Raw genomic sequence first — 16018 nt, forward strand, 5'->3', positions numbered from 1 at the left:
ACCCAGATTTGTCCGTCGAACTGCCAGATGGTGAAGCGTGATTCATCACTCGAGAATGCGTTTTCACTGCTCCAGAGTCCAATGGCAGCAAGCATTACACCACTCCAGCCAACGCTTTGCATTGAGCATGGTGATCTTAGACTTGTGTGTGGCTACTCGGCCATGGAAACCATTTTCATGAAGCTTCCGACCAAGATTCTTGAGCTGACGTTGCTTCCAGAGGCAGTGCTGCGCGCAACAGCACTCAGCGTTCCCATTCTGTGTACTTGTGTGACCTACCACTTTGTGGTTGAGCCATTGTTGCTCCTAGATGTTTCCATTTCACAATAACAGCACTTACAGTTGACCAGGGCACCTGTAGCAGGGCAGAAATTTGACAAACTGAATTGTTAGAAAGGTGGTGTCAAATCAAATCTGTCACATGCACCGAATTCACCTTACAGTGAAATGTGCGCTGGCACCAGTTAGTAGAGGTATTTGAGGTAATATGTACATGTAGGTAGAGTTAACGTGACTATGCATAGATAATAAACAGAGAGTAGCAGCAGCGTAAAAGAGGTGGGGACAATGCAAATTGTCTGGGTAGCCATTTGATTAGCTGTTCAGGAGTCTTATGGCTTGGGGGTAGAAGCAGTTAAGAAGTCTTTTGGACCTAGACTTGGCGCTCCGGTACCACAATGACAGTGCCACGTTGAAAGTCACTGAGATCTTCAGTACAGGCCATTCCACTGTCAATGTTTGTCTATCGATTTTATACACCTGTTAGCAACGGATGTGGCTGAAATAGCCGAATCCACAAATTTGAAGGGACCTACTTTTGTCCATGTGTCAATGTGTAGTTCATACATGCATAATCTATGGGCAGAATTACTGTTTTACCTCAATTAGCCACGAAATCCCCAGTTTTGAAGCAACTGTTGATTGCTCCATTTTGCAAATCTGACCATAACTCTTATCCTCCTGATTCCTTCTTTACAAGCAAATATTAAAGCAGGAAGCACCAGTGACTCGGTCTATAAAAAAAGTGGTCAGATGAAGCAGATGCTTCAGGACTGTTTTGCTAGCACAGACTGGAATATGTTCCGGGATTCTTCCAATGGCATTGAGGAGTACACCACATAAGTCACTGGCTTTATCAATAAGTGCATTGAGGACATCGTCCCCACAGTGACTGTACGTACATACCCCAACCAGAAGCCATAGATTACAGGCAACATTCGCACTGAGCTAAAGGGTAGAGCTGCCGCTTTCAAGGAGCGGTATTCTAACCCGGAAGCTTATAAGAAATCCTGCTATGCCCTCCGACGAACCATCAAACAGGCAAAGCGTCAACACAGGACTAAGATCGAATCGTACTACACTGGCTCCGACGCTCGTCGGATGTGACAAGGCTTGCAAACTATTACAAACTACAAAGGGAAGCACAGCTGAGAGCTGCCCACTGACACAAGCCTACCAGACAAGCTAAATAACTTCTATGCTCGCTTTGAGGCAAGTAACACTGAAACATGCATGAGAGCATCAGCTGCTCCGAACAACTCTGTGATCACGCTCTCCGCAGCCGATGAGAGTAAGACCTTTAAACAAGTCAACATTCACAAGGCCGCTGGGCCAGACGGATTACCAGGACGTACACTCCGAGCATGCGCTGACCAACTGGCAAGTGTCTTCACTGACATTTTCAACCTCTCCCTGTCTGAGTCTGTAATACCAATATGTTAAAAGCAGACCACCATAGTCCCTGTGCCCAAGAACACTAAGGTAACCTGCCTAAATGACTACCGACCCGTAGCACTCAAGTCTGTAGCCATGAAATGCTTTGAAAGGCTTGTCATTGCTCACATCAACACTATTATCCCAGAAACCCCGGACCTACTCCAATTTGCATAAGACACCAACAGGTACACAGATGATACACTCTATTGCACTCCACACTGCCATTTCCCACCTGGACAAAAGGAACACCTAAGTGAGAATGCTATTCATTGACTACAGTTCAGCGTTCAACGCCATAGTGCCCTCAAAGCTCATCACTAAGCTAAGGACCCTGAGACTAAACACCTCCCTCTGCAACTGGATCCTGGACTTCCTGACGTGCTACCCCAAGTGGTAAGGGTAGGTAACAACACATCCGCCACGCTGATCCTCAACACGGGGGCCCCTCAGGCGTGCGTGCTCAGTCCCTCCCTTCCTGTACTCCCTGTTCACACCAACACCATCATTAAGTTTACTGATGACACAACAGTGGTAGGCCTGATCACCGACAACTATGAGACAGCCTACAGGGAGGTGAGGGACCTGACAGGGTGGTGCAGGGCAACAACCTCTTCCTCAACGTGATCAAGACAAAAGGATATGATTGTGGACTACAGGAAGAGGAGGACAGAGCACATCCCCTATTCTCATCGACGGGGCTGTAGTGGAGCAGGTTGAGAGTTTCAAGTTCCTTAGCGTCCACATCGCCAACAAACTAACATGGTCCAAGCACACCAAGACAGTTGTGAAGAGGGCACGACAAAACCTTTTCCACCGCAGGAGACTGAAAAGATTTGGCATGGGTCCTCAGATCCTCAAGCTGCACCATCGAGAGCATCCTGACGGGTTGTATCACTGCCTGGTATGACAACTGCTCGGCCTCTGACCGCAAGGCAACAGAGGGTAGTCCGTACAGCCCGGTACATCACAGGGGCCAAGCTTCCTGCCATCCAGGACCTCTATACCAGGCGGTGTCAGAGGAAGGCCCTAAAAATTGTCAAAGAATCCAGCCAACCTAGTCATACTGTTTTCTCTGCTACCGAATGGCAAGCGGTACCGGAGTGCCAAGTCTAGGTCAAAGAGGCTTCTAAACAGCTTCTAACCCAAAGCCATAAGACTCCTGAACAGCTAATCAAATGGCTACCCAGACTATTGCAGACTATCCCCCCCCCCCCCCCCCCCCCCCCACTGCTACTCTCTGTTATTATCTATGCATAGCCACTCTACCTACATGTACATAATGACCTCGACACCAGTGCCCTTGCACATTGACTCTGAACTGGTAACCCCTGTATATAGTCCTGCTATTGTTATTTACTGCTGCTCTTTAATTATTTGTTATTCTAATCTCTTACTTTTTGGGTAGTATTTTCTTAAAACTGCATTGTTGTTTAAGGGCTTGTAAGTAAGCATTTCACTGTATTCAACGCATGTGACAAATAACATTTGATTTGTATTCTTGAAGTTGTGCTAAGCCATTTTCTCTACATTTCCCTTCCCCATCTGGGCCAGCCCCTAGGCAATTCAAGTTCTAACCAATGTACTTCAGCCCCCCACAGCATTATCCAATGAGGTTGCAGTGCGGCCTAACGGCTCAGTGGACACAGCAGAGAGAAAGAAATGACGTGGTGCACATATCTGGACATATGTGATGTGGTACACATTTTCTCTAAAAAAAAGACATCTTAAACTGACAATTATATATCATCATAATGACATAATGTGCCAGTTGGAATGTAGTACTGTCTCACCCTCTCAGTTCCCAGAGCCTTAGCAAGGTATTTGAGTTTTTGAATGACTGGTGGGATTTTTTTTAGTTTTTGTAAAATGTTGGTAGTTTGTGTGGAATAATGTTATTTTCCGTTCCCCATAATATAATTTAGTGCATTTTTTCACCCCTATCCAGTTGGTGGCGGCAAAACACATTTTGCGTGAAAATCGCAACAAAACCTCATTTAAGAAGTAGTAAACGGAAGTAAGCATTGACCAGTTACAATTTTCACGTTAGCGGTTATATTGTTGTTATTTAGACATTTATTAAATCAATAGAACTCAAAATATTACTAATTTAACTACACGGCATTACATACTTGCCCCAGGTAGTATTTGATTCGCGTTGGAGACAGGACTTGGCTGATGTTGTCCTGGTAAAGTTAGCTGCTAACAATGGCTGACTGTTTGGTTTTTCACACTCAAATAGCCTCCATCATGGAGGTGCTAGCGAATGCAGCCGTAGCAGAGATCTGTAAACTCGTAGATGACGACTATGCAGTGTTTCGTTTGGAAATAACTCAAAGCCGGAAAGAAAACAGGACATTGCGGAGGAAACTACTAGAACTGAAGGTGGCACGTGAGCGCGCAGAGAGGACAACGCAAGAGCGCGTCCTCGCCAGTCGTCCCAGTAGTGTCAAGATCCTCGACCGATACAGAGGAATGGCAAGAGGTACATTTTGCAAGGCCCAGGCTGTCTCGGTTCATATAGCTCAGTGCCTGTCGCCCCGTTCCCCTTTGTGCATGTGTGTCTTTAGATGTGTTAATCAGAATTGGATCTTGGTCAGTTTTTGGATAGTTAGAATGCAATAATTCACCTGATTACTTAGTTATTTTGCCCAAAGACACAATAGGGTCGTTCCACATCTCCCCCCACAAATGAGCTTAACCAAAACCATTCTGTTTATAGCTCGATTGATTTTGTTCCATACATCACATTGTTTTAAGTGAGTTAATAATAGATAATGTCGTGCATCAAGAATCTGTTTAGAATATGATATTGGGTCTTTCCATTTGATTTCAATCACTTTTTTAACCACACCCCATTTGAGTTGAACAAAACTTTCTCTACATGTTTGCTCATGGTAGAAGTGGTCAGAAAGTAACTTTTTGGACCTGAATACCAAAACATTTAGGAGATCGATGTGCTCAAAGTCGACCCGTCCCGTTTTGCATACCCCACCTTACCATGAGACATCTATGTCTTCATCACTGGAAAATATAAATAGTTGAGTTTTATATCATTTAAAAGCTTACAAACAGGGTTGTTAAACTATTTTATAATTTGTTTATTACATTTTTATTTTTAAATAACAATTATTTTTTTTTTAAAAATTTTTACCATTTAACGTCAATTGTCTAAAATTTGGTAAAATCAGCTACTTTCTCAGAACAGTTCATATCTGACTACTTCTATCATGGGCAAATATGTATACAAGTTTAGTCCAAATGAAAAGTTCTGCGGTCAAAATATGATTGAAATTAAATGGGATGACACAATATCATATTCTAATTTGATTTACTGCATTTTCTATTATTTACTCATTGAAAACTGGGATGCATAGAACATAATCAATCAATAGTATATCAAGAAGTTATATCCTTGCCAATTCTAGAACATGTCAATAGTGTAAAACATACCACTAAGCATTGACAGTAGCTAACCTAACCTCTTTTCCCGAAATCACTCTCTCAGGTGAAGGACATCTCACTGAAGGCCACGGGAGCTTTGTGAAGCCAGCAGGACACAATACATGGAGAGATGACCAACCAATCACTGTTGATGAGGGGAGTGGAACCTCAACCCAGCAAGTTATCATAATAGAGGTTAGTGTAATTATGTGGCATGAAATATTACAGTTACTTTGTAAATCAAATGTGGCCGTTTATTTCAGTAAGGCTCCCCTCAGGTATTCACTGTCTTACATGTACATCCTCAACAACATTGTAATCCAATTCAACTCATGTACCGGTAATAACCTCCTCTCTTCTTGTGTCAGTCTGCAGAAACAGAGGCTGCAGGTTCTGGGGTCAAGCTGGAGAGGTCTGAAAGAGAGGAGGACCCATGGCACAGCAGAGACACCCAGACTCGGGCAGCTATAGAGCCCCATGTAGCCACAAAGGACCCCCCCACCATCGCCCCAGCGCCGCCCAGGACCCGACACAGAATCACGGAGGTCAGTGGAACGCAGAACGCCGTCCTCAAGTCAGAGACAGACACGGATACTTTAACTGTAACACACAGGCTGTTACGCACAGGATCTGACCACAGATCAGACCCAGAAAGACTGGGGCTGGGGAGACTGGGCTGTCCTCCTGCTTCCGGCTCAGAGTATTTACTTCACAGTAACCCAAGCCCAAGGATTGTTCATTCCCTTCGGGACTCAGGTGACGCATTAGAGACTGGCAATGATCTGTCTTGTTCTTACACTACAGAGATGGACCCTGGCATCATGCCCTTGGGCTTAGAGACACTCACTGATCTGTCCAGAGGGGACTGGAACCGGTACAGTAGTAGTGTATACTCTGAAGGGTGCCTAGATAAGAAAGGGGAGGTTGTAGTCGTAGATGAAGTCACTGTGAAAGTGGAGGGCGACGCTCCTCTGACATGGAATGTAGACAAGACTGACTTAGGAGAAGGACACTCACAAGGCAGAGATTTCTTAAATTACAGGGAAAGCTTAGAGACAAATCCAAATGTCACGACCCAATCTCCTTTACACACCGTCAGGGATCGTGAGTCAGTGTCCACGTCGATGGGACCTTCCAATACACAGGACCACATCCTTTTCGATCAGGTATTGAACTCAAAGGGCCAAAAGGCCAAGGCACAGGGTAGAGGAGCAACATCAGGCAAAAGTAAAGAGAAACGGTTCCTATGCATATTCTGTAACAAAGGCTTCAGCTGCCCCCAGAAGGTGGAGATCCACCAGAGGGTCCACACAGGGGAGAAACCCTTCGGCTGTACCCAGTGTCATATGCGCTTCTCTGAGGCTGGCAACCTGAAGAAGCACCAGAGGGTCCACACAGGGGAGAAACCCTTCAGCTGTACCCAGTGTCACATGCGCTTTGCCCAGGCTGGTCACCTGAAGAGACACCAGAGGGTCCACAAAGGGGATAAATAATACAGCTGACCCCAGTGTGAGAACAGATTCTCCAGCCAGCACCATCTGAAGATGCACCTGAAGGGCCAAACGGGCAAAATGCGGTTCGCCTGTACGCACTGTGGGAAGAGGTTGTCAGAGAGGAGCTACCTCAGAATACACCAGCAGAAAAACCATTCCACTTCATAGCTTCTGATGTTTGGATCAAACACTGCATTAAAGACAACGATTCATTTTCATTGTTTTCAGCAGAAAATATCATTTGGAATAACCATAGTAACAGATTTCAGTGTTGAATATTTTTGGGTAGAATATTGCATCCAGACATGTGTGATATACACTGAGTGTACAAAACATTAAGGACACCTGCACTTTCCATGACATAGACTGACCAGGTGAAAGCTTTGATCCCTTATTGATGTCACTTTTTAAATCCACTTCAATCAGTGTAGAGGAAGGGGAGCAGACAGGTTAAATAAGGATTGTGTATGTCTGCCATTCAGAGGGTGAATGGGCAAGACAAAATATTTAAGTGCCTTTGAAAGGGGTATGGTAGTAGATGACAGGCGCACCGGTTTGTGTCAAGAACTGTAACGCTGCTGGATGTTTCACGCTCAAAAGTTTTCTGTGTCTATCGAGAATGGTCCACTACCCAAAGGACATTCAGCCAACTTGTAGGAAGAGTTGGAGTCAACATAGGCCAGAATCCCTGTGGAATGCTTTCGATACCTTATAGAGTCCATACCCCAACAAATTGAGGCTGTTCTGAGGGCAAGTCAATATTAGGAAGGTGTCAATGTTTTGTACACACTTTGTACAGCCTAAAAAGTGTTACGTAATGTGTTTGATTCTAACATGTATTGACTCAGGGGTTGAATCTGATGAAGATTAGTTTTATTTTTCACTTTCTTTTACAAATGTTACATTTTTCTTCCACTTTGACATTTAGAGTATTTTGTTTCGTTAAAACAAAAGACAAATCCATTTTAATCCCACTTTGTAACAACAAAATGTGGAATAAGTAAAGGTGATATATTGTTAGTACTGTATAGGCTAAATGATGTTCACAAATGCCTATTTCATTACTTCCATTCAACAACTGCATTTTTTTCCCCCCGAATAACCTTTTAATGAAAAAATGAATGCAGTGTGTCAAGCAGATTTGTAGCGGAGACATGGGCATGTGTGGTTTTAATATGGTGTGTTTAAAATTATTAATAAACATAATAAAAACAATGGGACTTTTCTAAGACTTGCATTGAGACTCTTTAATATACATCACATCTGATCTCACCCTATTCTACATACACCGAAGAACACTTTATAACTAATATACACTTACTAAATATACCAACACAAACCCAGACACTAACCTACTGTACATGTCAAAATAGTTTAGTCAGGTTTGTCTGATGACTTTTGACCTATCATAGCTGACTCATATTTACCCACAACATCATATTTATGTCCACCATGATGGGTTTAACAACAATGAGGTCATTTTGTAACTACAGTATAGGACTCAAAAGTAGTGGGGATGGGTAAACACTCCACGTTGAAAGTGTGTTTATTATCTGTGTGTACATACCTGATGGAGTGTATGTCTGTGTGATCTGTATCACCTCTCTTCCAGGGGGAGGAGGGTCCATAGGTGCTGCTGGTGAAGGAGGAGGGGTGTGAGGAGGGTCTGGGGAACCCTGAGGGGACCATGGTCATAGAGGACAACCAGACTACACCTCCTCCTGAACCCACAGAGGAACCAGCTGAGCAGCACATAGCAATCCCTCATTGCCTAATCAGATGATGTTCCACAGCAATTTGACAAACTGACTTGTTAGAGAGGTGGCACCCCATGATGCTGCCACGTTGAAAGTCACTGAGCTCTTCAGTACGGGCCCTTCTACTGCCAATGTTTGTCTGTGGAGATTGCATGGGTGTGTGCTCGATTTTATACACCTGTTAGCAACAGTTGTGGCTGAAATAGCTGAATCCACTAATTTGAAGGGCCATACTTTTGGCCATGTAGTGTATTGTTTAAACCTCCCGCTTTGGGCTGGATGTGTCAATGAGTAGTTCATACATGCATAATTTATGTGCAGAATTACTGCCTTCCTTCAATTTGCCACGGAAGTGACTGTTTTCTTGAAGTTGTTCCACCCCCCCCCCCCCCCCCCCCCCCACCTTGGCCAGCCCCCTGGCAATCCAAATTCTAGCAAATGTACTTCAGCCCCTCGCACCATTTTCCAATTAGGTTGCAGGGTTGGCCCAATGGCTCAGTGGACACGAGAGAGATAGCGAGAGAGAGAAATGACGTGGTGCACATATCTGGACATGCGAAGCAGTACGCAATTTTCGGCGAACACTTTTGGCCTGTGCATGCTAGTTTCAGAACTACTAGCAAAAAAATTATACAAAAGTACCATTTTTGTAGATTGAATAATGTTATTTTCCCTTCCCCATAACGGAATAAAATGTTACCTTGTGCATTTTTTCACCCCGTCCAGTGGGTGGCGGCAATGCATATTTTGCTTAATATTCGCCACAAAACCTCACCGAAGTAGTAGTAAACGGAAGTAAGCATTGACCATTTACAATTTTCACGTTAGCGGTTTGTTGTTGTTATTTATACATTTATTAACGCCATGGAACTCAAAATATTACTAATTTAACTGCATAGCATCACATACTTGCACCAGGTAGTCTTAAATTTGCGTTGGAGACAGGACTTGGTTGATATTGTCTAGGTAAACTAGCTGCAAACGTTAACGTTAGCTAACAATGGCTGACTGTGTGGTTTTTCACACTCAAATAGCCTCCATCATGGAGGTGTTAGCGAATGCAGCCGTGGCAAATATCTGTAAACTCGTAGATGACGACTATGCAGTGTTTCGTATGGAAATAAATCAAAGCCAGAAAGAAAACAGGTCATTGCGGAGGAAACTACTAGAACTGAAGGTGGCACGGGAGCGCGCTGAGAGGACAATGCGAGAGCGCGTCCTCGCCATTCGTCCCAGTAGTGTCAAGATCTCCGACCGATACAGAGGAACCGCAAGAGGTACATTTTGCAAGGCAGAGGGTGCCCTCTGTGTCTTTCGATGTGGTTAACCAAAATTGGATCTTGGTCCGTTTTTGGATACTATGCAATATTTCACACCTGATCCAAATTAAAAGGTGTGCAGTCAAAATATGATTGAAATTAAATGGAACGACTTAATTCTTGATTTACTGCACTTCCCATTATTTACTCAATGAAAACAAAGTGATGCATGGAACATAATCAATCAATTGTATGTCAAGAAGTTATGAAATGTTTTACCTACATCTGTGTCAATAGTGTATATTAAGCTACACTGTTGAGCACTGACAGTAGCTAACCTAAGCACCTCTTTCCACCCCATCAATCTCTCAGGGGAAGGAAATCTCACTGGAGGCCACAGGAGCTTTGTGAAGCCAGCAGCACACAAAACATGGAAAGATGACCAACCAATCACTGTTGATGAGGGGAGTGGAACCTCAACCCAGCACGTTATCATGATAGAGGTCAGTGGAATAGTGTTGCATGAAATATTAGTTACTTTGTAAATCAAATGTGGCCGTTTACTTCAGAAAGGCTCCCCTCAGGTATTCACTGTCTTACATGTACATCCTCATGTATCTGCCATAGGGGAGATTGTCAGACTTCCCTACAACATTGTTATCCAATTCAACTCATGTACCAGTAATAACCTCCCCTCTTCTTGTGCCAGTCTGCAGAGGCTGCAGGTCCTGGGGTCAAGCTGGAGAGGTCTGAAAGAGAGGAGGACCCATTGCACAGCAGAGACATCCAGACTCGAGCGGTGGTAGAGCCCCATGTAGCCACAAAGGACCCCCCCACCATCACCCCAGCGCAGCCCAGGACCCGACACAGAATCACGGAGGTCAGTGGAACGCAGAACGCCGTCCTCAAGTCAGAGACAGACACGGATACTTTAACTGTAACACACAGGCTCTTACGCACAGGATCTGACCACAGATCAGACCCAGAGAGACTGGGGAGGGGGCCACTGCGCTATCCTCCTGCTCCCGGCACAGATTACTTACCGGTATTTCACCAGAGCCAGAGGATGGTTCATTCCCGTGGAGATGGTGAAATGTTAGACACTGCTGGTGATGATCCGTCTTGTTCTTACACTACAGAGATGGACCCTGGTAACATATCCTTGGGTTTAGAGACACATACTGATCTGTCTAGAGGGGACTGGAACCGGTACAGTAGTAGTGTATACTCTGAAGGGTGCCTAGATAAGAAAGGGGAGGGTCTGGTTGTAGATGAGGTGACTGTGAAAGTGGAGGGCGACGCTCCTATGACATGGAATGTAGACAAGACTCACTTAGGAGAAGGATACTCACAAGGAAGAGATTTCTTAGATTACAGGGAAAGTTTGGAGACAAATCCAAATGTCACGACCCACTCTCCTTTACACACGGTCAGGGATCGCGAGTCAGTGTCCGCGTCGATGGGACCTTCCGATTCACACGATCACGTCCTTTTCGATCAGGTATTGAACTCAAAGGGCCAAAAGGCCAAGGGGAGGGGAGGGGGAGCAACATCAGGCAATAGTAAAGAGAAACGGTTCCTCTGCATGTTCTGTAACAAAGGCTTCAGCTGCCTCCAGAAGGTGGAGATCCACCAGAGGGTCCACACAGGGGAGAAACCCTACAGCTGTACGCAGTGTCATATGCGCTTCGCTGAGGCTGGCAACCTGAAGAGGCACCAGAGGGTCCACACAGGGGAGAAACCCTTTGGCTGTACCCAGTGTCACATGCGCTTCGCCCAGGCTGGTCACCTGAAGAGACACCAGAGGGTCCACACAGGGGAGAAATCTTACAGCTGACTCCATTGTGAGAAGAGATTCTCCTGGAAGAGCTTCTCAGACAGGAGCTACCACCAGCAGAAAAAACATTCCACTCTATAACATAGAAAGCAACTATTCGTCTCAGTAGCTTCTGATGTTAAGTTCAAACACTGCATTAAAGACAACAATTAATTTTCATTATTGTCATCAGAAAATATAATTTGACACAACGAGAGTAACAGATTTCAGTGTTGAATATTGCTGGGTAGAATATTGCATCCAGACATTGTGTGATATACACTGAGTGCACAAAACATTAACACCTGCTCTTTCCATGGCATAGACTGATCAGATGAAAGCTATGATCCCTTATTGATATCACTTAAATCCACTTCAATCAGTGGAGATGAAGGGGGGAGACCGGTAGAAGGATTTTTAAGCGTTAAAGACAATTGAGAAATGGATTGTGTATGTGTGCCATTCAGAGGGTGAATGGGAAAGACAAAAGATTTAAGTGCTTTTGAAAGGGGTATGGAAGTAGGTGCCAGGCACACTGGCTTGTGTCAAGAACTGCAACACTGCAGTTTTCGATGTGTATGAAGACTGGTCCACAACCCAAAGGACATCCAGCCAACTTGACAGAACTATAAGAAGCATTGGAGTCAACATGGGCCAGCATCCCTGTGGAATGCTTTCGACACCTTGTAGAGTCTATACCCAAATTGAGGCTGTTTCTGAGACAAAAGGGGGGGGTGGGCACGCAACTCAATATTAGGAAGGTGTCTGTTTTGTAAAAAGTCTTACATAGTGTGTTTGATTTTAACATGTATTGACTCAGGGTTTGAATACTTATCTAATCAAGATATATTATGTTATTTTTTTCAATCTTAAAAGTCAAGTGTTAGAATTTTTCTTCCACTTTGACAGAGTATTTTGTGTTGATCATTGACACAGAAAAACACAATTAAATCAATTTTAATCCCTCTTTGTAACACAGCAAAATGTGGAAAAAGTCAAGTGGTGTGAATACTTTCTGAAGGCACTACTTAATTTCTATAAGGTGCTATATTGTGCTTGAACGTTGTAGGCTAAATGCCTATTTCATTACTTCCATACAACTATTTAATTTTTCCCCCAAGACACTAGTATTGATAAAATGAATGCAATTGATCAAGCAGATTTGTAGTGGAGACATGTGCATGTGGTGGTTTTCATATGTTGTATTTCAAATGAGTTTGTTTAATAAAAACCAAAAAAATATTCTAATACTTTTTTTTGTCATCATTGAGATGATCTTTAATATACATCGCATCTGATCTCACCCTATTCTGCATAAGCACGACTGCACGTTATATGCATACCGGCACACTAGCAAACACCTACTGTACACGTCAAAATAGTTTAGTCAGGTTTGTCTGATGATGACTTTTGACTTATCATAGCTGACTTATTTTTACCCACAACAACATATTCATGTCCACCATGATGGGTTTAACAACAATGAAGTCATTCTGTAACTACAGTATAGGACTCAAGCGTTGTGGGGATGGGTAAACACTCCATGTTGAAAGTGTGTTTATTATCTGTGTGTACATACCTGAGGGAGTGTGTCCGTAATCTGTATCACCTCTCTATTCAAGGAGGGGGGTCCAGAGGTGATGCGGGTGAAGGAGGTGGTGTGTGAGGAGGGTCTGGAGAACCCTGAGGGGACAATGGTCATGGAGGACAACCAGACTACACCTCCTCTTGAACCCACAGAGGAACTGGCTGAGCAGCACAGGACCACACACAATCTCACTGAGGTGAGCCCACTGTGAACTATTGTCTGAATGGTATTAGGTCAGGTCTTGATACATTTTGTCTTAAGTGTAGGAACATACCTTTTGAATTTAAAAAACTGTCACGCCCTGACCTTAGTTATCTTTGTTTTCTTTATTATTTTGGTTAGGTCAGGGTGTGACTAGGGTGGGTATGTTAGTTTTTGTATTGTCTAGGTTTTTTTGTATATCTAGGTTTTTTTGTAAGTCTAGGTATTTGTATGTCTATGGTGGCCTGAATTGGTTCCCAATCAGAGGCAGCTGTTTATCGTTGTCTCTGATTGGGGACCATATTTAGGTAGCCATATTCCCTTGGGTATTTTGTGGGTTCTGTCTATGTATAGTTGCCTGTCTGCACTAGTTGTATAGCTTCACGTTTCGTTTGGTCATTTTGTTAGTTTGTTCAGTGTTCATTCTAAAATAAAGAGGAATGTACGTATACCACGCTGCACCTTGGTTTCCTTACGACGGATGTGACAAAAACAGTGTGTGAATTGCTTTGCCATACTTTTTGCAGTATTACTTCAGTGCCTTGTTGCAAACAGGATGCATGTTTTGGAATATTTTAACCTGTACAGGCTTCCTTCTTTTCACTCTGCAATTAGGTTAGTATTGTGGACTAACTACAATGTTGTTGATCCATCCTCAGTTTAATGGCTGTGATAAGAGAAAACTATGTAACTGTTTTAAACTCACCATGGTGAAATCCCTGAGTGTTTTTTCCCCTCTCCGGCAACTGAGTTATAAAGGACGCCTGTATCTTCGTAGTAACTGGGTGTATTGATACACCACCTAAAGTGTAATTAATAACTTCACACATCATGTTAAACCCTATTATTGCACACAAAGTGACTCCATGCAACTTATGTGACTTGCTATGCACAGTTTTACTCCTGAACTTATTTAGGCTTGTCATAAAGGGTTGACTCGACATTTCAGCTTTTCATGAATTTGTAAACATTTCGGAAAACATAATTCCACTTTGACATTATGGGGTTTTGTGTGTAGGCCAGTGACAAAACATCTAAATGTAGTCCATTTTAAATTCAAGCTGTAACACAACAAAATGTGGAAAAAGTCCAGGGGTGTGAATACTGTATTTTAAGGAAGTGAGCTCAGCTAATTTATCAAAGAAGGGGGAGAGAAAACGGGAGAGGAGCAACCTGGAGTGATGGACAGGAGGGAGGATGTAAATGATGCATTGGATGCACCATTTACCATGGCAGATATGAAGACAGCAATAGGCAAGGCTGGGTTAACTTCACCTGGGAAAGATGAGGTTTGCTATGTCATATTGGCCCATCTCAGCGATGAGGCGCTGGATAATGTATTGGGCCTGTACAACAGAGTGTGGGAGGAAGGGAAACTACCGGCCAGCTGAGTGTGGGAGAAAGGGAAACTACTGGCCAGCTGAGTGTGGGAGGAAGGGAAACTACTGGCTAGCTGAGTGTGGGAGGAAGGGAAACTACCAGCCAGCTGAGTGTGGGAGGAAGGGAAACTACTGGCCAGCTGAGTGTGGGAGGAAGGGAAACTACTGGCTAGCTGAGTGTGGGAGGAAGGGAAACTACCGGCCAGCTGAGTATGGGAGGAAGGGAAATTACCGGCCAGCTGGAAGGAGGCAGTAGTGGTAGCAATCCAGAAACCCAACAAGCTATCGGCCAATAGCCCTAACATCTCATGTATGTAAGATTATGGAACGTATGATTACGGAGAGACTAACTTACTTCCTGGAGAACAGGGAGTTAATATCGCCACATCAGAGTGGGTTCAGGAAGGGGAACTATGGACCCAGTGCTCTGCTTAGAAGCAGAGGTCAGGAAGGCCCAGGTCAACAAGAGGTGGTTGTGGCGGTGTTTTTTTGATGTGGAAGGCGTATGATATGATGTTGAAGGAGGGGTTGCTAATCAAGCTTGACCTTATGGGTGTAGAACGGTCAACTGTTTGGAAGGTCTCTCCAGGTGAGGGTGGGGAAATCTCTATCAGGCAGCTACTTGGTGGATAACGGTACACCGCAGGGGAGCGTGATTTAGTCCTCTTTTGTTCTCAAATCAATATCAATGATATTTACTCTCAGGTAGGCCAGATTATTGGAAGGTCTTTATTTGCAGATGGGGCTTAGTGGAAGAAATGTATCATACACAGTTAAGATATAGATGAGGTGGAGAGGTGGTCATTAAAGTAGGGATTCAGATTATCTGTAGAGAAGTCAGACGGTGTTCTTTACCATGAGGAAGGTTGGAGATGAGGTATGCCTGAGGTTGTATGGGAGAAACTTGGAGAGGCTGGGAGCCTTCAGGTTCCTAGGGGTGTACTTTGACACTAGGCTGACCTGGGCAGAACACATTGAGAGAGTGGTGGGAAAATTCTGAAGGTTCTGAATGTGATGCACTGTCTGACAGGGTTGGAGTGGGGGGCTGGGCGTTCCTCACTGAGGACAATGTATGTACCACTGATTCAATCTGCGATAGACCTTGGCAGTATAGCGTATGGTTCGGCAGCCAGGATATCACTGGAAAGTTTAGATAGCATACAGGCACAAGGACTCAGAATATGAATCCGGACAGAGTAGTAGTTTGCTCTGTCGCATGTCATCAGTATTGATAAGTCTGCAGTCCTTTAGCTCACGCAGCACCAGACAAGATCCGCTGTATGAGGTACTACAAACCCATGGCCGAGTGAAACAGATGGGTATACAGACAAGATTTACTTGGGTCCCAGCCCATGTGGGGGTGGAGGG

General features: G+C 44.1%; 3 protein-coding genes across 8 annotated transcripts in view; 2 read left to right on the plus strand and 1 right to left on the minus strand.

Annotated features, from left to right (window-relative positions):
- LOC110498461 (zinc finger and SCAN domain-containing protein 2) overlaps nt 1-16018 on the minus strand; it is a 771911-nt gene that overhangs the window by 723682 nt on the left and 32211 nt on the right. The window lies entirely within an intron of this gene.
- On the plus strand, nt 3429-7881 carry LOC118941341. 4 transcript variants are annotated; one of them, XM_036953793.1, is made up of 5 exons: nt 3434-3533; nt 3662-3730; nt 3956-4198; nt 5222-5352; nt 5526-7881. In XM_036953793.1, exons 3-5 carry the CDS (start codon nt 3964-3966, stop codon nt 6648-6650), a joined length of 1491 nt encoding a protein of 496 aa, XP_036809688.1. In that variant the 5' UTR covers nt 3434-3533; nt 3662-3730; nt 3956-3963; the 3' UTR covers nt 6651-7881. The 4 variants fall into 4 exon arrangements, with proteins under 4 accessions (XP_036809687.1, XP_036809688.1, XP_036809689.1 ...); XM_036953792.1 differs by having other exon boundaries at nt 3429-3533; nt 3662-4198; XM_036953794.1 differs by having other exon boundaries at nt 3440-3730.
- On the plus strand, nt 8857-13720 carry LOC110498500 (zinc finger and BTB domain-containing protein 18-like). 2 transcript variants are annotated; one of them, XM_021575153.2, is made up of 4 exons: nt 9112-9684; nt 10039-10169; nt 10376-10546; nt 13105-13720. In XM_021575153.2, exons 1-4 carry the CDS (start codon nt 9408-9410, stop codon nt 13279-13281), a joined length of 756 nt encoding a protein of 251 aa, XP_021430828.2. In that variant the 5' UTR covers nt 9112-9407; the 3' UTR covers nt 13282-13720. The 2 variants fall into 2 exon arrangements, with proteins under 2 accessions (XP_021430827.2, XP_021430828.2); XM_021575152.2 differs by lacking the exon at nt 13105-13720 and having other exon boundaries at nt 8857-9684; nt 10376-11880.

Source organism: Oncorhynchus mykiss, chromosome 19 (genome assembly GCF_013265735.2).
Source record: "Oncorhynchus mykiss isolate Arlee chromosome 19, USDA_OmykA_1.1, whole genome shotgun sequence".
In the NCBI taxonomy this organism is placed as follows: Eukaryota; Metazoa; Chordata; class Actinopteri; order Salmoniformes; family Salmonidae; genus Oncorhynchus; species Oncorhynchus mykiss.

Excerpts from the sequence above, each read along its gene's own strand:
- LOC118941341 (XM_036953792.1), top strand. The coding sequence starts at position 3,922 with ATGGCTGACTGTTTGGTTTTTCACACTCAAATAGCCTCCATCATGGAG. Across the intron at positions 4,199-5,221 it reads ATACAGAGGAATGGCAAGAG|GTGAAGGACATCTCACTGAA; the intron begins GTACATTTTGCA and ends TCACTCTCTCAG. Across the intron at positions 5,353-5,525 it reads AGCAAGTTATCATAATAGAG|TCTGCAGAAACAGAGGCTGC; the intron begins GTTAGTGTAATT and ends TTCTTGTGTCAG.
- LOC110498500 (XM_021575152.2), top strand. The coding sequence starts at position 9,408 with ATGGCTGACTGTGTGGTTTTTCACACTCAAATAGCCTCCATCATGGAG. Across the intron at positions 9,685-10,038 it reads ATACAGAGGAACCGCAAGAG|GGGAAGGAAATCTCACTGGA; the intron begins GTACATTTTGCA and ends TCAATCTCTCAG. Across the intron at positions 10,170-10,375 it reads AGCACGTTATCATGATAGAG|TCTGCAGAGGCTGCAGGTCC; the intron begins GTCAGTGGAATA and ends TTCTTGTGCCAG.